The 21048-nt window shown below is 38.1% G+C and overlaps 1 protein-coding gene, 1 long non-coding RNA gene and 1 pseudogene across 2 annotated transcripts; 1 reads left to right on the forward strand and 2 right to left on the reverse strand.

Moving 5' to 3' along the window:
* Positions 4803-7085, reverse strand: LOC104772620. The gene is made up of 2 exons (XM_010497212.1): positions 5747-7085; positions 4803-5635 (listed from the first exon to the last, which is right to left on the reverse strand). Exons 1-2 carry the CDS (start codon positions 7083-7085, stop codon positions 4803-4805), a joined length of 2172 nt encoding a protein of 723 aa, XP_010495514.1.
* LOC104771095 lies at positions 8487-9922 on the reverse strand (annotated as a pseudogene).
* On the forward strand, positions 14114-17029 carry LOC104771096. The gene is made up of 2 exons (XR_002036933.1): positions 14114-14520; positions 16481-17029. It is a non-coding gene; the product is annotated as an uncharacterized LOC104771096 (long non-coding RNA).

Genomic DNA, 21048 nt, shown 5'->3' on the forward strand with positions numbered 1-21048 from the left:
CCAAACAAAACCTGAGAAAACAAACCAATAAAACTACATTAAAAGAAGAGAGATCCGAACAACTATATCAAAGAATAACAGTAGATGTCCAAAGATCTAATAAAGGACATTATTATCACGAACAGATCTAAAAGAGCAAGTGTTAAGACCTAAAAAAATTCTGACATCAAATTTGAAATCGAAACAACAATCTAATAGCTAACACAAAATTGAAATTGAAATCAAAACAAAAATACAGAAACAAGCTTACACGATGGGAGAAAAAGACCTAAAAAATTTCAATTTATAACGGCGGAGGAGAGATTTGCTTTATAAGACCTAAAAATTCAATTGCTCAATACGATGGGAGAAGAAGAGACGAAGACGAAGACGATGGGAGAAACAATGATAACGGCGGAGGAGAGATCCGACCGGAGAAGGAGAGATGTCTCCGGAGAAGAAGAGACGAAGACGAAGACGAAGACGAAGAAGGTCGACAGCGAAGGAAGGTATAATTATAAAACAAGGGCAAAAATGTCTTTAAAAAATAATGGAAGGGTATAATTAAAAATGATCATCAAATGGGGTATTATTAAAAAGGGGTATCAAAGAAAGGACATTAGTAACAAATTCTCAAAAAAAATTTACCTTACTTTCACGAATTTAAATTTTATATAAAAAATATTTTGCATATGCTGTGATACGGATTACTACCTAGTTTTTACTTATTTTCGATTCTTACAAGTATTATATTCGGATCCGAATATCCAATTCCAAATCCCCAAATATACACATTTGACATTGGAGAAACTCATAATCCTTTAAAGGATAATTTTTTTTCTTAGGATATTACGATTTCCGATAAATTCATGGAAATGAACTTTAGAAATTAAGGTATCTTGGCGTTTTAGTACGTTTTGATAACTTAATTAGATTAGTAGTCACTTTACTATTTAAAATTAGAAAAATACTCGTTTATCACTGTTACACTAATAGAATGAAGTGTGTAATAGAGAGTTGAGTGTATTGGGTAAATGACCAAAAAGGGTTTAATTGTTTTTTTTTTCTTTGTCTTCCTTCTCCCTCGTTTCTCTCTCTTTTCTTTCCAGTTCACTGACTAATAACACAAATAAATAACGTCGACAGTCCCACACAGATTCGAAGCTCAACCGTCTCACCCATTTAGGCGCCTAAGAAGCACTAGATGAAGGTGATGGTCTATCTATGTTGCATGAAATCGTCGGAGATATGTCGATTCCCGCTCCGAAATCGGAAACAGGAGCAGAATCGTCCAGAATCGCCGGAATCGGTTTAAAATCGATGTGAAACCGTAATATTCCGAGTGGGATGCGTGGGGAAGTAGTTAGGAAGCGTCGCTAGACTTGGTAATGATCGGAAAAAAAATCTGGAAAAAGTGCAGAGAACGGCGGTTAGGGTTTTATGGGAGGAAGATGACCCTTCAATAAAATTACAAATTTGCCCTTGTATGTTTAGGAATCTATCAAATATGCTGGATGGCTTAATCCGTACACAAATATTGCTGAATAGTTTAAATCGTACACTACTATTGTTGGACCGTTTAAATCTATCAAACATGAATGATTTAAACCGTACACAAATATAGATATATATACATATACATATACATAATATATGTTTTAATAACTTTTATTTGAAATCAAGGTGGTGTTTATAATTTTCTAAATATAATTAAGCTATATAAATATGTAATTGATCTTTATTGTCAAATGTTATTGTGGCATAGCGGTCTCATCTTGAATGTATCTATCTCTCCAACTGTGTTCAAATCCTTGTTGTTACTTATTTTTAATTTTCTCGCTGAACTTAATTAAAGGGTAAAAACGTAATTATCACTAATCTTCTTTCTTCCCCACTACAAACCCTAAGTTCGCCGCTGATTTCTCTGTTTTTTTTTTTTTACAACATCTTCTCAATTTGTTTTTCTATTTTTAATTGAGTTGTGGGACTCCAACATCTTCTCACGGTTTCGTCTACCTAATCATGATGCTGAAGAGAATCCCCAAGTTGGATCGGACTAACCCCATCATGATCCCTCTTCCTCATCCCCTCATCGATCTCGCCGCCAAAAATTCGCCGGAGCTCTGACTTATCATCGACGACAAACACAAGAATGAAATCACAAAGGAAGCGGCTTTGAAGATGTTAACGATAAATCAATAACGCGACCAAACGAAAATGATTCGATAAAAGAAAACGATAAACGATTACAACGTTCACAACAAACGCAGCAACGTCATCTCACCAGCAAGAATCTCAGAGAGAGAAACCGGCTAAACGATGAGGAAAGTTCCAGAGACTCTAACAAATTCAGATACTTTTTGGCATAAAGAAAATACTGAGCTAAACATGTGCTCATATACTCCTTAACGTCGGTTAACAAACAGAACGTAGCCGCCTTATTCTTCCGTGACGATGACACGTCACTTCCGTTAACGTCCTCCTTGCTTTAGCCTCACGTGCTTCTTCTTCATTCTTCATCTCCACTGTACACGTGCAGGCTCACGATTCCCTACATCACAGCTCCCCTGTTCGGAGAACCTTGTCCACAAGGTTCAAATGCAGGATACTTGCGTTGCAGGTCAAACAAGAACTCCCAGGTCGCTTCTTCAACGGATTCATTAGACCACTGCACAAGAACCTTGGTAGCTGCGCGACCTCTCCTCTTCACCATCTTGCGGTCCAGAATAAGTACAGGCTCCCTAACGAACACATCAGAAACCACAGACGGCAATTGAGTCGAAGTGTGCACGTTTCCAACTGCTGCTTTCAACTGAGAAACATGAAAGACCGGGTGAATGAGAGATCCGTCAGGGAGCAGCAGTTTATACGCGACCTTACCACAGCGATCAATAACCTTGTACGGTCCGTAGTACTTAGGAGCCAGCTTCTGATTAACTCGAACCACCACAGAACCTTGACGATACGGCTGCAATTTCAGATACACAAAATCACCAATTTCGAATGTCCTGTCAGTACGATGTGCATCCGCAAGCTGCTTCATTCGGTGTTGTGCTCGCAGTAGGTGGAACTTCAAAACTAACAACATATCTTCCCTCTCTTGTAAACTACGCGCCACAACAGCCACTTTAGACTCACTAGGTAGATAAGGAAGGTGGATTGGTGGCGCTTGACCATACACTGCTTCAAACGGACTCATTTGAGTTGCAGAGTGGAAGTTGGTGTTGTACCAGAATTCTGCCAGGGGCAACCAATTACTCCACAGGTGCGGTTTATCATTGCACATACAACGCAAGTAAGTCTCCAAGCACCTGTTTACAACTTCTGTCTGTCCATCACTTTGAGGGTGGTAAGCACTAGAAAACCTCAGCTCAACGCCTTGCAGGGAGAATAACTCATTCCAAAATTGACTAAGGAACACAGTGTCTCTATCACTGACAATCGATTTAGGACACCCATGTAAGCGAAAAACTGTGTCCATGAATACATGTGCTACGGACATCGCAGTGTAGGGGTGAGATAATGCCATGAAATGGGCTGCTTTAGTGAGTCTATCCACGACAACAAAGATTACTGACTTCCCTGCAGATACCGGTAATCCATCAATGAAATCCATGGAAAGATCTGTCCAAATGGTGTCAGGGATTGGCAGGGGTTGAAGCAAGCTAGGATAGGCAGCTGTGTCATACTTGCATTGTTGACACACAGAGCAACTGCGAATATAGTTCTGAATGTCTACCGCCATGCCCTTCCAGTAGAACAACCCTTTCACTTTGTGGTAGGTAGCATCGCGGCCTGAGTGACCACCAGTACCGGAGCAATGCATCCACTGAAGTATAGCGTTGCGCAAAGCAGTGTTCTGTGGCACAACAATCTTACTCTTCCTCCTCAAAACTGATTGAACCCAAGAATAATGTTTTTTAGCTCCCGGGTCCGCTTCCAAGTCTGCAATGATCTTCTTTAGTACCGCATCCGTTTCGTAATGAGATTGTATGTCCTTGAGTAGGTCACATTCAAGGACTGACATCGCCATATGCAACACCTCCGCTCCTTCAACCCGAGATAGTGCGTCTGCAGCGACGTTGTCCTTACCTTGGCGGTATTGGATCTCATAATCGAACTCTAAAAGTTTAGGCAGCCATTGTTGTTGCAAGGGAGTGTTCAAGCGTTGCTCCAACAGGTATTTTAGACTCCTCTGGTCTGTTTTAATAATGAAGTGGTTCGGAAGCAGATAATGGCGCCATTTCTGCACGGCAAAGACTACCGCTAAGAGTTCTTTCTCATAGATCGACAGTTGTAGCTGTTTTCCCTTGAGATGGCGACTGATAAATGCTAGTGGATGTCCTTTCTGCATTAGTACTGCCCCAATTCCAGTGGTACACGCATCAGTCTCCACTAGAAAAGGTTCGTCAAATAGGGGTAAAGCTAATACGGGAGCTCGACAAAGCGCTTCTTTAAGACTGACAAATGCAGCTGATGCATCTTCGGACCAAGCAAAAGAGTCCTTCTTAGTCAACAGCGTTAAAGGTCTTGCGATAGTCCCAAAATTTTTTACAAAGCGCCTGTAATAACCTGCTAAGCCCAAGAACCCTCTTAGCTGTTTAATACTTGTTGGAACAGGCCAATCTGCTACTGCTTTTACCTTGTTAGGATCAGTGGAAACCCCTCCTGCCTCAATGTAATGCCCCAAGTATTCGACCTTGGGGGAAGCAAAGTCACATTTACTCTCTTTAGCAAATAACTTGCTACTCCTCATTAACTGAAACACTTGCTCCAAATGAACGACATGATCCTCCATAGTTAGACTATAAACCAATATGTCGTCAAAAAAGATCAGAACGAACTTCCGCAGAAAATCCTTGAATACCGTTCATCAATCCTTGAAAAGTAGCAGGGGCGTTTGTTAGCCCAAAGGGCATGACCAGATATTCAAAGTGGCCACTGTGAGTTTTGAAAGCAGTCTTAGGCACATCCTCTGGTGCCATTTTTACTTGGTGATATCCTGCTCTTAAGTCAATCTTCGAGAACACAGTAGAACCGCCTAGTTCGTCCATGAGATCTTCAATCAAAGGAATCGGAAACCGGTTCTTAACCGTCTTACCGTTCAATGCCCTGTAATCTACACACAACCTCCACGTATCATCTTTCTTTTTGACCAACACCACTGGTGAAGAGAAGGGGCTTGAGCTCACTCGGATGGTGCCTGCAGTCAATAATTCCTCCACAATTCTATCTATTTCATTTTTTTGATAAACTGCATAGCGGTATGGCCTCTGATTGACAGGGTCAGAACCAGACTGCAACACGATCTGATGATCATGATTCTTCCTGAACGGCGGTAGTTCGGTAGGTTCTGCAAAGATATCAGCATACTCTGTTTTTAACTGCAGAATTGCCGCATTGTCTTCATTTGTTCTGCGACTCAACTCCAGTGCATATAATGTCAAGTCTTCCTCCTCCACCACTTCTTGAGCACAAATCATCGATACTTGCACTTCATCTTTGTCATACTCGTTAAACTTCTTGGCTTTAACCGTTCTGACTGCACCAGGTTTGATACCGTGAAGCAGAATCCTCTGTTTATTCCACCAAAAACCCATCTCCAACTTTTGGAAGTTCCAAGTGGTGTCTCCCAAGGGTGCTAACCATTGCACTCCTAGAACCATGTCACAACCACCAAGGGGAATGAGCATGAAGTCATCTTGGAAAGGGGTGCCCTGAAACTCCCACTGAAACTGCGAAACTCTCCCCTAAACTCTCAGCTTACTTCCATCCGCAACCGCCACACGAGAAATCCCTGCAGATTGTATTGACAACCCCAACTTTTGTGCTGTCCTAGGGTCCATGAAATTATGTGTTGACCCGGTGTCAGGTAAAATGAACATCACTTTCTTCTTGCGAACCCCCCTTACTTTCAAGGTATGGTAATCTGTGATTCCTGCAACAGCACTGATTGAAACTCGTGGCATATCCTTTTCCTCTGATACAAGCTCTACGCTCTCCTCTTGTTCCCAAATCTCCTCTTCTCCCCCTACTTCAATCATATATACCTGTGTTTTCTTATGCTTTAAGTAATGATCAGGTGTATACTTCTCATCGCACTGAAAACACAACCCCTTGGCCCTTCTCTCACTCATTTCCTCTTGCGACAAGTACTTCCTAGCTTGCTTGGGTAACGTACTGCCAACAACCTCCTGTCCCACCTCTTTTCGGTGTGACATGTTTTGCTTAGTTACAGACGTTGTGTTGCCACTATTGATGAATTTAGCTGTTGTTCCTCCTTGTAAAGACCCTTTAGCCACCGGATGAGCTGTTTCATAAAGACGCCCCAACACCAGACACTGGCGAACAGTCTGCGGCTGAAACATCCTGATGTGCACTTGAGTGTCAAGCCGGAGTCCTGCAAGGTAAGCACGCACCAGATAATCCTCCGAGAGTGAAACTCTTGCCCTGATCGCTTCAAACTTCTGATGATACTCAACAATTCCTGCCGTCTCCCGCAAGTTTTTGAGATCTGCAATCGGATCCTCCAACGCATCCACAAACCTCTCTCTCATCAAAAGTTTATAAGAGATCCAATCGTTCAGCAAACTCTGACCAAAAGGTGTTTGGACGAGAGCGTGATGCCACACCGACGCATGGCTGTCAAAGTGCATGGAAGCCATTCGTACCTTCGAGCTATCTGGTGTAGCATCCAGAACAAAGTAATCCTCCACCTTACAAACCCACTCTGAGAACCGCTCACCATCAAAACGTGGAAAATCCACCCTTCCCAAACGCGTAACTCCCGGATAATGGCCAGGGATAGATCCACCCCCACGATGATAGTCAAGACTACTTCCATAAGAATCCGGAGACCCTGAATCAGTCATCGGGCTCTTGTCCTTTGGTTGACAACTCGATGAAGCTTGTTGGACGGGAATCATGTGTATCATATCTGCGATGTTCCGGTCCATCTTCTTATCTTGCTCCGCAAGTGCCTTTTCTATCGCCTGAGTACGATCGAGTAAGCTCCGTGTGTCTCCGATCGTCTCTGTTTCACCTTCCCGAGCTCCATCGCCGCCCAGATCTTGTCTGTTCACCTGAGATCTCGTCTCAACCGCCATAGTTTCCGAGGTTCGTCTTGCTCTGATACCAATGTTAACGATAAATCAATAATGCGACCAAACGAAAATGATTCGATAAAAGAAACGATAAACGATTACAACGTTCACAACAAACGCAGCAACGTCATCTCACCAGCAAAAATCTCAGAGAGAGAAACCGGCTAAACGATGAGGAAAGTTCCAGAGACTCTAACAAATTCAGATACTTTTTGGCATAAAGAAAATACTGAGCTAAACATGTGCTCATATACTCTGCTTAACGTCGGTTAACAAACAGAACGTAGCCGCCTTATTCTTCCGTGACGATGACACGTCACTTCCGTTAACGTCCTCCTTGCTTTAGCCTCACGTGCTTCTTCTTCATTCTTCATCTCCACTGTACACGTGCAGGCTCACGATTCCCTACATCAGAAGAAGATCGAAGCGGAGAAGACTGTGATCAAAGTCTCAAAATTAAAGTCGGATTTAGTCAAGTTAGAGAAAGAGAAGACTAAGGAAGAACATATAGAAGGAAAAAAAAAAATCAATGGTATCATTCGTAAATAAGATATTTATGTGAGGGGTTGACTGTAAACAAAATAGTGTCAAATAATGTTAATCGTGTATTTTACCAATATTGAATAGTCGTGTATTTTACCAATATTGAATAGTGTATGTACTAGTTATCCTATTAAGTTCTAAAAACGTATCATTTTGCCAAATAACCCTAGAAATTATCTACGTATTTTACACTTACAACGAGATAAATTAAGAGAATTAGTTAACTTTTTAATCTATATTAAACCAAACAGTACGAAAATTTTCTTGTTATAAAAGTTGCATTATAATAATAATTCGGATACCAGTGAAGGCATATTTGTTTTGCCTTGTTTGATTTGATGCACAAAGAACGTTAAAGAGCTATAATCCATGGTATATGGCTTATCTTTGGTGCTCGTTTTCACAAATCCAAGCACAATTTGTATTTTTTACTGTGGAGTTTAACGTAGATGTGGTTGCCGTTGCTTCCTCTTTTTCTTCCCTACTTGTTTTCAGTTCTTCTTTAAGAAAGTATATGTTAACCAGCGAGATATTTGTTACAAAATTAAGTACATAGTGCTATTGAATAATACTTTTAACATCGCAATCCATTAACATGTTTCTACTTCAATTAAGTTCATAGTGCTATTGAATAATAGTGTCTGTTCAATCCATGATCAAGGAGTGCATAGTAGTAACTAGTAACCATAAACACACATATCACTAAGTGACCATCACCTGGATGGATTGATGGTTTGTTCAGAACGCACCTGTTGAGTCTTATATTTCGTTAATGTTATATTAGTTAATAGAACCAACATTTATCATACTTATCGCTTTTTGTTTTATGGTTTAGGCGTGTTTGTAAATACAATAACAAAAAAAATGTAACTAAGTGGAATATTTTTGTCAATCAAACGTAGTAGACACACCTTTTTCCCAATGGATTATTTGGCACCTTGAATAGTTCACAGGATCAATAATATAACAAAAACGACTCTGTTTCAGTCAGGATCTTCTAAGGTTCTTCTACAAAATCTCATAGCTCTTGATAAAACTAAATTCTACTGGATGGGAAAAAAGAAAGAAGAATCTGTTGGGAGCAGCAACATTTTTGAGTAACGAGGTTGTTGTTACTCAAAGATCAGGCATGCCCTTTCCTGTTTTAGCATCATATGTTTGCTCCCATACAAACTCCATTGGTGTGTCCTTAGGACCAGCTGAAAAACAAAGGTATTAATCTTTCAGCTAAGAAAGCATGTTTCTTCTTTGATCTCAAAAGGGAACAAATGAATCTATGGCAAGTTTAGAGAGATGTTGATCTACTAGGTACCAGTAGTGGGTCTTGGTGTTGCCCTAATCTTAAGAATCTCTGGGCGGGGAATGATGGAACCAGATGTGCCAGTGCCTCTAGCTACTCTAACTTTAGTTCCATCCTCTTAAGTACTTTACACCAACCTTACAAGGCCTCCTGAGGTAGAAGACGAATAAGAAATCTCTCTCACTCACTCACTTGAGAGAATTAGTAACAGTAAAGCAAAGTGAACAACATACATACAAAACATACCCAGTGAGTGGATCAACAACTTGGACATTAGAGGCGTGTAGAGGAGCCTCTACCGTGAAAATTCCACCTTCATGATCAGGGCCTCCCTTTATATGCTTCTTGATCTACGAATACTGAATCAAAATCATCTTTATAAAATATATATACATAAACAGTATAAAACAGGGTCTCAACAAGACAACAACAAGTAGTGAAAGACAATCTCTTACCAGATTCTTGCCTTCAACAATAACACGATTTTGGGATCGGATGACACGCTTGATGGTTCCAGTCTCACCCTTATCTTTCCCACGAATGATCATCACCTGGATGGATATAAAAGCAAAACCAAGACGAAACACCACAATCAAAACACACTAGAAGAACAAGAGAGAGAGAGAGAGAGAGAGAGAGGGAGAGAGAGAGAGAGATAGATAGAGAGAGAGATAGAGAGAGAGGGAGAGAGAGAGTGAGTGCTCACGCTCACTAAGGACATCTCCAACCCTACTCTATATTTTACTCTAAAATAAAGAAAATAATAGGATTGTTCTATATATAGAGCAACTCTATTCTCACCTCTATTTTTTTACACTAACTCCATTATAAAAGTGAAAATAGAGTAATACATTGGAGAAAAACAACGCTCTATTTTTGAGTTACTCTATTTTAGAGAAAAAAATAGAGAAATACAATGGAGATGTCTAACATTATCCCCTCGAAGTATCTTCCAGTGTCTGATGAGTTTCTCAGCAGCTTTCCAACCCATTTTGTTCCTACTGCTCTTTCCAAGCATTAAGAAGAACCCAAAATCAAAATTATTATAATTTCATTTTCATACAAAACACAGACAAGACAAGAACCAAAAAAAAAGCAGAAATCAAGAAAACTAAAGAGCTGAAACAAAGAAAAAAAACAAACGAAAAGGAAGAATCAGGAGGAACTCACCGACGAGACTAGCGGCGGCGGCGACGGAAGAGAGAGCACTGTATGTGTCTTCGGGCTTTGGGGATCGCTCAAACGTTTACAATCGTGAGATTACCAAGTTATCCCTGATATTCCTCAAAACAAAAGGGTTCCGGTTCTTTACGAAAAACATTCTTATTGTGGTGTTGGATTCTTATTTATAAAGATTTTAAATTAAAATCACCCTCATTTTTATAGGGAGTGATATTGAATTCTTATTTATAAAGATTTTCCTCAAAATAAAAGGGTTCTGGTTCTTTACGAAAAACATTTTTATTGTGGTGTTGGATTCTTATTTATAAAGATTTTAAATTAAAATCACTCTCATTTTTATAGGGAGGGATATTAAATTCTTATTTATAAAGATTTTTAAAGGACGAGGGTGATTTTATTTTAAAATATTTTTTTATCGATATAAATTTTTTCGCACAAATATAATTATTTAAACTTTTGAGAATAAAATTTATTTTATTAAATAATATACAACATCTATATATAATAGTAAACTCACTTTTTGTGTTAATTTTAATTCAATGGATGAGATTAGTTTCATTTTAACATCTAATGGTTTAAAATTATTAATGACTCCAACAGTTGCAAATTATCAATCATGTCTTTTCGTCACATCCCCATGTTTCAAAAATCACACCTCTTAATTTTTGCATCTCTTGTTGTACCTAGAGGTGTCAAACGGGCCAGCCCGCACCCATCTGGGCCGTCCGCGGCGGGCAGTTTCAATTTTTTGGACCGCAGCGGGCTGGCCCACTAAGCCTGCGGACATAAAAGTTATGTCCAAGTCCGCCCCGCTGAGTCCAGCGGGTTAACGGGCTGGCCCGCGGGCCTAAATAATATATTAACAAAACAAAATAAAATTAATAAATTATAATTTTAAAAATAATTTTAAATAAAATTAATGTTTATATTGATTTTTATATATGTTTTAATTTTTGTATATTAAATTTATTTGTGTTATCACATAATTTTAAAAGAAATATGTTTAAAATATATAAAAATAGTTATATATCTATATTAAATATTTATTTTTATTTAATATTTGATGACCGTGGGCCAATCCGCCAATCCGCGGACATAACCCGCTATAACCCGCAATCTGCTTGGACTAGGCCCGCTTTTTAATGTGCCCAGCAATTAGTGTCCATACCCGCCCCGCAGAGGTACTATTTGGGCTAGGCCCGCGGGCATAGAGCCCGCTTGACACCTCTAGTTGTACCTCCATGTTTCAAAAATCACATCCATTGATTTTTACACCTTTTTATTTCACACATCTATGTCTTACACCTCTTTGTTGTATCTCCATGTTTTACATCTATTAATTTTTACACCTTTTAATTTTACACCTCTATGTCTTACACCTCTTTGTTTATTATATATAAACTTTTCTGGATTACATAAACAAGTTTCAAAAAATTGTTCTCTGAATACTAAATAAAACTAAAGAATTGTTTTTTTTTTTGAACACTAAAGAATTGTTTTATTTAAGTCTTTTTTAACTAACAAGCATCAATCTCTAATTCAAGGTAATTTTATATTTTCGCTGCAAATGACCTGTTAGTGTTTTTTCACCGAACCTGTTAATTTTTTTTATTAGATTATTATTACTGTTAGATACGGAGGAACAAAATATGAGTGTACGTGGCTTTTTAATTTGTTAAGTTGGGAAAGAGTATAACATTCAAGCATATAAAGTTTATTGTAGGACAGTACTCCCAGAAAGTCAAAAATATCAATAACGTCATGATAACATGCAGTGATGCTAGAGCTACACGGATAAGCCAAATTTTTTTAACAAACATTGTATAATTTTATATATGTTCTATTATTGACTTATTTAACCTATTTAATTTTTTTAACAAATATGGTATAATAAATATAAAAATCTTCTGTTTTTTTTGTTATGTAAGATGTCCATTAGATATAAATGATCCAGGTTAGTTTCCATTTTTTGTAAATAAAAATTTTAAAAAATTTAGTTGAATTTTAATTTCTTATACTTTCTGGGTGTCAAACATTTTGATAATATATAGAAATATTCCAAATGAGCATGGAAATAGAGAGTGCCGAAGAAAAAGCCAGACATACTTGTCACAACACAAAATCAAATTCTAGAAAGGTTTAGCACGACCAAATGACAAATCAAGTTAGGAAGAAAGGATCTACTAAAGGTAACTTATTTATTCTTTGATGACTTTCTAATTTGTATATACAATTTTTTAAAAACATAATGTATAGCAGCCATTCTTAGAGTGATCTGGAATCTGTCCAAAAAAAAATGCAAGAAATTTATAAAAAGAGTGTACCCAAATAAGTAAACATCAAAAGGTGAGATATTATTATCACCTGTTTCACCACATCGACTTCGTTTTCAATGTCGTTGATTGAAGAACATGATGGTATCGATTCATAGACATAAGTGGAAAATCAATTCCTAATATATGGTGGTTATGCACGTATTTCCCAAACTCATTTTTATCTTGATGATGTAATCTCATACCAAAAGCAATTGTGTTTTCATCACAACTTTTAAACCAAACAACATCAACGCATAAATAGAATTTGGTATTAGTTCTTTTCGGTTAGATTATTATATGTGCGGTCCAAAAACAAAAGGCACTACTCTCGATTTAAAAAGGTACATAATAACAAGATAAAAATTATTCGTTGCCAAAAAGACACAAGATAAAATTAGTGAAGTAACGTAATAGGTGATTAGTATAGTACTACACAACGGCCAATTATGTATACCCATAAACCAAAAGGCACTACTCTTGATTTTAAAAGGTACATCGTTTCAGTCATAACTATTAGATATTATATATACATCAACATTCTCAAGTTACGAGAACAAATTTCACTATTCCATTAACTTAGCTACAAAAATTTATAAGAAGATGGTTCAAAACAATATTCCACCGTATAAAACTATAAATATTTATCAAATCTGCAAATGAGGCGTGGACAGCATTATAGCCCTGAGACGGATACGGATATCCGGGGTTTTTCGGTATATCCGAATCCGGATCCGGATCCACCGGATATCTATCTTTCATATACGTATCCGCTCCGTCGTCAACGAATATCCGTTGACCGGATATCCGACTAAAATACCGGATACTCGCGGATATCCGAATCCGGATGCAAATCCGAATCAAAAGCATCTTACTATAATGGGCCTCAAATTTTATCCGAAAGCCCTGAACTATTTTATGTTTGTAAAGTGTTAAGAGTTATTTATAGGAAAAGAATCAACTATATTTCTTTCTTTCATCCGATGTGGGATAAATTTATAAGAGGAAATAAAAAATGTATGTTATGTAATTATGTTTTAAGGCCCACCATCTATGGCCCACGTCTCACCTCCTCATTTCCCACGGTCCTTTGAAAGCTGAGCTCCCCAAATAACCTTCACATTGTTAGCCAAAATTAGAAAAAACCTTCTCTTATTATATAAGATATTAGACCATCTTTATCCGGCCATCTTTATGGGTGTGCTTGGGTATATTTTTATTAAAAAAAATTCGAAATTGGGCTTAGAGCATAAAACATGTTCTTATTTCGGAACTGTTGTGAGGTGTGTTCTTCTGTGACGTGTCCAAATGGTATTGGAAAGAATTATTTGGGGGTCGAGAGTTTTATTTGGTTTCAACTTCTTTGGTTTTATCGACCTAGGGTTCATCTTCTTTAGTCTTCAAAGGGCAATTTCAGTGCCGATCTCTTCGTAACCGTCTTCGCTGTCTCGTCTGTGTCCGGCGTCTCTGCAAGCTCTTCCTCTCGACTTTCTCGGCTGTCTTGCGAAGCTCCTCACCTTCTCTGCAAGAGATCTCGTAGTCTCCTCCGTCGCCGCTGTCTCCTCTGTCTCGTCGGCGATCTCCTTACCGTCTACTCGTCTCGTTTGTCTCCGGCGTCTCGTCTGTCTCCGGTGTCTCGTCTGTCTCGTCTCACCTCCGGCGAACAAAGGTAAAGGTAATATCATCTTCTTGGTTTCATGGATCTGTCATCGATTTAGGGTATTGAAATCTTTGAAAATATTTGAATTAGGTTAGGATTTAGTCTCATCTGGCAAAGTTTTGATTAACATAGGATTTGTTTGAGTCAATTTTGAGTCTCGTGTGTTGTTTGAGTCAATTTTGAGTCGCGTGTGTTGTTACAGTCAAACCTTGTGAGTCAATTTCGATTCTGTTTGAGTGAATTTACAGTAATGATTTATCGCTTTTGCTTGAGTCTCGTGTGTTGTTACAGTATTTCGCTTATGTTTGAGTGAATTTACAGTAATGATTAATCCATTTTGCTTGTTTCTTTGATGAGGCTTCTAGGTGAGATTAAACATTGGAAATTAAATCGAGGAGAAGGATCATCAAACCTGCATCATCAAACGATAGGAATCTCAAGGTTAGTGTATATAGACAGTGTTGGGATTGTCGGTTGATTTGGTTTATTTCTTGCTTGTTTGATTTCGGTTATTTTTTGCTTGCGAGATTAGGTTTATTTTGTGCTTGTTTGATTAAGGTTTGATTAAAACTTGGATGATTTGATTGGTGTTGTGTTTTAGGTAGTAGTTTAAATTTTAAAACTTGCGAGACTGAGTTATATATGAAAGCATTAAAAGTAGTGGTTTAGGTAGTATGATTAGTTTTTGTTCTTGCGAGACTGAGTTATATTTGTTGTACTTGAGTGTTCTTGCTAGACTGAGTTAAATTTTAACTACTTGCGAGACTGAGAACATTTTTTAAACTTTAAAACTTTGAAATTTTTTTAAAAAACACTCAATGACCTATATTTACTTCTGATTTGACTGAAGTAGGTAATGGTTATTGAGAATTTAAAGGCCCTAACAACAAAATACTTTTGATTTAATGATCCTCTTACCTTCAGAATATTACACCCATCGTTTTAAGCTTCTTACATCCATCGTCTTTAAGCTTCTTCCTTCTTTAAGCTTCTTCCTTTCCTTAAGCTTCTTCCATCCCGTTTAAGCTTCTTCATTCTTTAAGCTTCTTCCTTCTTTATGCTTCTTTCTTCTTTAAGCTTCTTCCTTAGTTAACTTTCTTCCTTCTTTAAGTCTGATTATCCTATGGCATCAAACAACACTCCTAACAGTCAGTCTCAATCATACTTTAGCCTTCTTAACTTCCCATATGACAGCTTTGCTCCCAATATAAACACTGATTCGTCTCAAATCCCTGCTTTTAGTTCACAAACTAGTTCACAGCCGCCTATACCTCCTAGTCAATCAGAAGCGACTGCTGAACAGCGTAGGGAGAGACGCTTATGGACCGCACAAGATGACTTGGTGCTGATAAGCGCTTGATTGAACACATCGAAGGATGCTGTTGTTGGGAATGGCCAGAAGGCAGTGTCCTTTTGGAACCGTATAGGAAAATACTACGAAACAAGTAGTCATGTACTTGGTGGTGCTGAGTCTAGGCTTGCTGAACATTGTAGACAAAGATGGCAAAAAGTCAGTAAGGAAGTAAGCCAATTCTGTGGAGCTTTTGCAGGGCAGAGCGTGAGAAAGCAAGTGGCATGAATGATGTTGACGTTTTACAAAATGCTCACCAAATATATTTCAAGCTGTACAAGAAGAAGTTTGCTTTGGAGTATGCGTGGAGTGTGCTACGCTTTGAGCAGAAATGGGCTAACCTCGAGACGATGAACCCCACTCCCAAAACAACCAGTTCGAGCAAAAGGAAAGCTGATGAAGCTGCTGGATCTACAGGTTCTGTCGTTGGTGAGCACGAGAGCAGGCCTCCGGGCATAAAGGCATCAAAAAAAGTTAAGAGCAAAGGCAAAGAGAAGGCTACACCATCTGCTGAGTTTAGTAACATGTGGGAGATAAAACAGAAAGACCTAGAGGGCATGAAACAACTCCAAAAGATGTCCATTCTTGACACTCTACTTGCCAAGAATGAAACCCTAGATGATGATGAAAAAGCCCTAAAGAAGAAGTTAATGGCGGAACTTTTTTAACTTAGAAGAATTAGCTAATGTCCGCTGGAGTGTATGCTTGTTTGTTTTAACTATGTTAGTCCAATGTTTTTATGTTTTAATCATATGTTTTTATGTTTTAATCCTCGGTTTTTATGTTTTAATCCTATGTTTTTATGTTTTAATCCTCTGTTTTTATGTTTTAATCCTATGTTTTTATGTTTTAATCCTCTGTTTTTATGTTTTAATCCTATGTTTGTGTAACCCTATGTTTATTTGTTTTTAATGAATACGCATATGTTATTATGTTCTAATACGCATATGTTTAATGAATACGCATACGTTTAATGAATACGCATATGTCTAATACGCATACGTTTAATGAATACGCATATGTCTAATACGCATATGTTTTTATTTTCAGGTAGACGAAGATATGTTCTCTGATTATGACTATGGCATAAACAGCCCACTAGACTATAGTGATGATTCAGAATCAGAGGCTGAGACATGTTACTATGAACCTACACCATCAGTTGGACGACCTAGTCTTACGAACCATGAGGTATTGGTTCCACTACCTGCTCATGTGACACAACCAGCCGAGGTTGGATGACCTAGTCTTACGAACCAGCCGAACGACCAAGTCAACCAGCGTAACGACCAAGTGATCGTTGAGCTCAAGGACCAAGTGATCCAGCTCAACGACCAAATGATCCAGCTCAAGCTTTTGGTGATCCAGCTCAAGGACCAAGTCATGCACCTGAAGGACCACGTCTATCAGAGGCTCAAGTAAAGTTTGGGATGTTGTTTACTGAGTTTGAGTTTGTCCGTTTGAGTCACATGTATTTACATGTATGTGTTTGCTTTGTTTGGACAGAGTCACTTATGTTTTTTGAGTTTGTCCGTTTGAGTCACATGTATTTACATGTACTTGGTGGTGCTGAGTTTGAGTCACATGGTTTTGTTTTTATTTGTTTGCCTTGTCACAAAGTCACAGAGTCACTTGGTCCTTGTTCGTCACATGCTTAATTTACAAACAACTCACATGCTTAATTGCTCTTGTCCGAAGTCCTTTTCCTCGTCACATGCTTAATTTACAAACAACTCACTCTTGTTCTATATATATGCGAAGAGATCAAGATCAAATCATACAAACAATTACATATATTTTCTCTTCTCTCTTTCTTTAAAGCTCTCTCTTTTGTTCATCTTATTCAAAATCAATCCATTTTATTTCTCTTACCAAAAACACTTTCTTTCTCAAGCCTTTCATGGCATCTTCTTCTAACAATTTTCACTATCATTATGATCCCAATAATGATAGTTTAAACCAATACTTTCAAGAGCAATTTAGCAACCAATTTCAAGCTGTTGAAGAGGAAAGTCCTGTCGAAAGGAAACCACGTATATATATCGATAGAAAATGCGAAGAAGGCCATGACCGTTTGTGGAACGATTATTTTTCTGATAATCCAACATACAATGCTCACCAATTCCGCCGACAGTTTCGAATGAACAAACCGTTGTTCTTGCGTATTGTGAATCGTCTCAGTGAAGAAGTTCCATATTTTAAGCCAAAAAGGGATGCAACCTTCCGGAATGGTCTTTCACCGCTACAACAATGTACTGCAGCAATTCGACTATTAGCATATGGGGCTGCAACGGACTCGGTTGACGAATATATACGTCTTGCTGAATGTACTGCTCGTAAATGTTTGGAACATTTCGTCGTCGGAATAGTTGACTTGTTTGGCGCTGAATACCTACGCCGACCCACACCAGAGGATCTTGAAAGGCTACTCTTTTATGGAGAAAAGCGGGGTTTTCCCGGGATGGTTGGAAGCATCGACTGTATGCACTGGAAGTGGAAAAATTGCCCAACCGCTTGGAAAGGAATGTATTCACGAGGCACCGGTAAGCCAACAATTGTTTTGGAGGCGGTAGCTTCACAAGATCTCTGGATATGGCACGCATTTTTTGGAGCTCCAGGTACTTGTAACGATTTAAATGTTCTTGATCAATCACCAGTATTTAATGACATTATTTACGGTCGAGCTCCCGAAGTTACGTACTATGTCAACGGAAATGAGTATAATTTGGCTTACTATCTGACGGATGGTATTTACCCCGAGTGGGCAACATTTGTTAAATCCATCCCACATCCACAACACCCAAAGCATCGATTGTTTGCAGAACGTCAAGAAGGTGCACGAAAAGATGTTGAGCGTGCATTTGGAGTCCTGCAATCTAGATTCGCCATGGTTAAGAATCCAGCTCTTTTATGGTCAAAGGGTAAAATTGCATATATTATGAGAGCATGTCTAATACTCCATAATATGATTGTCGAAGATGAACGAGATTCATACACACTCTATGACGAACAAGAATTCCAACAAGATGATGGAACTGGAACTACTCCGGATCTAACGTTTTCGGTAAATATGTCTTCAAATCTTGAGGGATTAGGTGATGGCCATACAATGATCCGTGATAGACAAGCACATCAAAATTTAAAGAAGGATTTGATTGAGCATATATGGAATAAATTTGGACCTTAAACTAAATATTAATTACATAAAATGTTTGTCTTGTTTAATTAATTAAGTAATATGTTTGTTTGTTTTTTTTTTCAAAATTTTATTTATAATGTTTTGTTGTTTCATTAATATTTGGTATTGTATTATGAATTTTATTATATGTTTTATAAGTTTGAAATTTAAATGTTCTTTTATAATATTTATATTTTAAAAGTTTATAAGTTTTAAAAAATGTTTAAGAAATATTATATAATTGTAATAAGTTTTATTGTAATATTATATACTAAATTTATTAGATTTTATAATTGTAATATGTTTAAGAATATTTTATTATTAAATCTAATGATTTTAACCATGTTCTCCCTATAACTAACTTTTTAGCAAAAGTTCTTAACAAGTGTTCTTAGATTATTTTCCTAATATATTTAACCTAAGAACACTCAAAAGTGTTATCCCTTTAAAGATGCCCTTACATCCACCCTTCAAACAATAATTAAAGCCAAATATTCACATGTACCGGATATTTTGGCGGATCTGGATATCCGGGTTATAATATTCTTTGCATCTGGATCCGTATCTGTTTTAGGCAGATATGAGTTTTAAGTATCCAAATCCGGCTCTGCTTGGACGGATATCCGATTTTTCGGAACGGATTGGACCGGATACCAGATCGGATTCTGGATACCGGATATTTGGTCTCAGGGCTAGACAACAACACATTTTAGGAAGGGTAATACGAATATGGGAAGTAAGAAATCCAAAAAACTGGAAATGAAATTATTAGTTTGAATTTTCTTCTTCTGGATGAGAAGGTAACTTATTACATTCACACAAGTTACTTTTAAAAATGTTTAACATATGATTATTATGTACGTCTAAACTAAGTTTTGTTTATAGGATACAACTATGTATTTGTTAATTATTTATGGTCGTATGAAAATAAAAATGATCACTGAATAAGACACGTCATGTCTGTCTTATTAATAGATTGAGCATTACTTTTTTTTTTTTTTGTGCATCCAAACTCTTCATTCAAACTTAGCAAAATACAAAGGGATAGAGCATATTCAAACATGCCCGAATAGCAAACTTTGAAATTAAAGCATAAGAACAAGCAGAGATTAAACATAGAGACACAAACTTGACAAAGCTTGATAGGGAACCAGGAGATGTGTTGAAACAAACTATCACAAGAACACCCATGAGAGAAGATAGCATACAACACAAAAAGCTCAACTAGTAATACGATAGTCACCAAACGCTGTGACTTTGAACTGAATTTCGAGCCATCAACAGTGGCTCTAGGTTGAAGGCAACCTGCAGGAAAGCCGGAGGAGGTTCCGGTAAACAAGCACCGCCACCGTTGGGCGGAGTCTGAACCAACAAAAGTGATTCTGGACTGACTGCAAAGAGGACCTGACGGAGAAGTATCTGAAACAGGTACGGAAAAGCAGGAGAAGTATCCAGTGCTCTGTTGGGGGTGGAAGCAGGAGGTGCCGCGAGGAGTTGCATCGCGGCGGCGGCTGCCAGGAGGGACGGCAACAAACACACCAGTTGAGACCATCAAGTTAGTCTGGTTCTTCGGGTGGGCACAAGAGGCGGAGATGAGGTCGCTGGATAATCCGCATAGGGGGAACTCCGAAAGAAAAAAGGACTGAAGCCGGAGGTTAGAGGCGGTTGGGGACTTAGCCCGACGAAAGAGGACAGCAGATCGAGAGAGAAAGTTTCTCCGAAATCTCGCCGAGGAGCTCTCAGATCCCGAATCGGGGTGAGAAGCATAGCCAAACGAAGACATCACCAGAAGGAGGCGAGCGACGGAGGAAGGTAGAACACGGCGGAAGTAGCGCCGGATCTGAAACCGGAAATACGGTTCGAATACACCCTTGAGATGAAGCGAGATTGGATTTGACGGAGATGAACAGGGCAGTAAAGAGAAGATAGAAACTGTCGCCGGCGAGCCAAAGCAACACCGGCACCGGTAGGCGGAGACTTCTTTGTAGATTCGGGAATTGCGGCTAGGGCGAACAGCAAGGAGGAGAGAACTAATCTAATTTTTTTTTTTTTCTATTTTTTACGACGAAAAAAGTTTATACCACCGTTTTTGATTAAGAAAATGAGAAGGTCATGTCTCTCTCTCACTCTCACTTTCAATGTTTGTACTTGTTAGTTTTCATACATTTTTGTTTTACACATTTTATTTCATACATCTTTGTTTTCACACGTTTTTATTTTTATATATACAGATTTTATGGACTTTGAAAAGAGTTTTTGTTTTCTTGAGTATTGTTTCACATCTCCAGGTTTTAAAATTTCTGAGTATTATTTTCTTTTAATTTATTAATCAACATTGATTCACTCATCTTTGTTAAAATTTGGATTGTTTTATTTATGGGTGAGTTACTAGAATATTGCATAAAAGCTTCCTTATTACAAAAGTAACATACAATTGTTT

This window comes from Camelina sativa, chromosome 20, assembly GCF_000633955.1.
Source record: "Camelina sativa cultivar DH55 chromosome 20, Cs, whole genome shotgun sequence".
NCBI classification, from domain to species: domain Eukaryota; kingdom Viridiplantae; phylum Streptophyta; class Magnoliopsida; order Brassicales; family Brassicaceae; genus Camelina; species Camelina sativa.

Bases quoted from the DNA above. Each gene is read 5' to 3' on its own strand.
- LOC104772620 (XM_010497212.1), bottom strand. From the start codon at position 7,085: ATGGCGGTTGAGACGAGATCTCAGGTGAACAGACAAGATCTGGGCGGC. The intron at 5,636-5,746 runs GTAAGCTGAGAG...ACATGGTTCTAG, and splicing joins TGTGGCGGTTGCGGATGGAA to GAGTGCAATGGTTAGCACCC.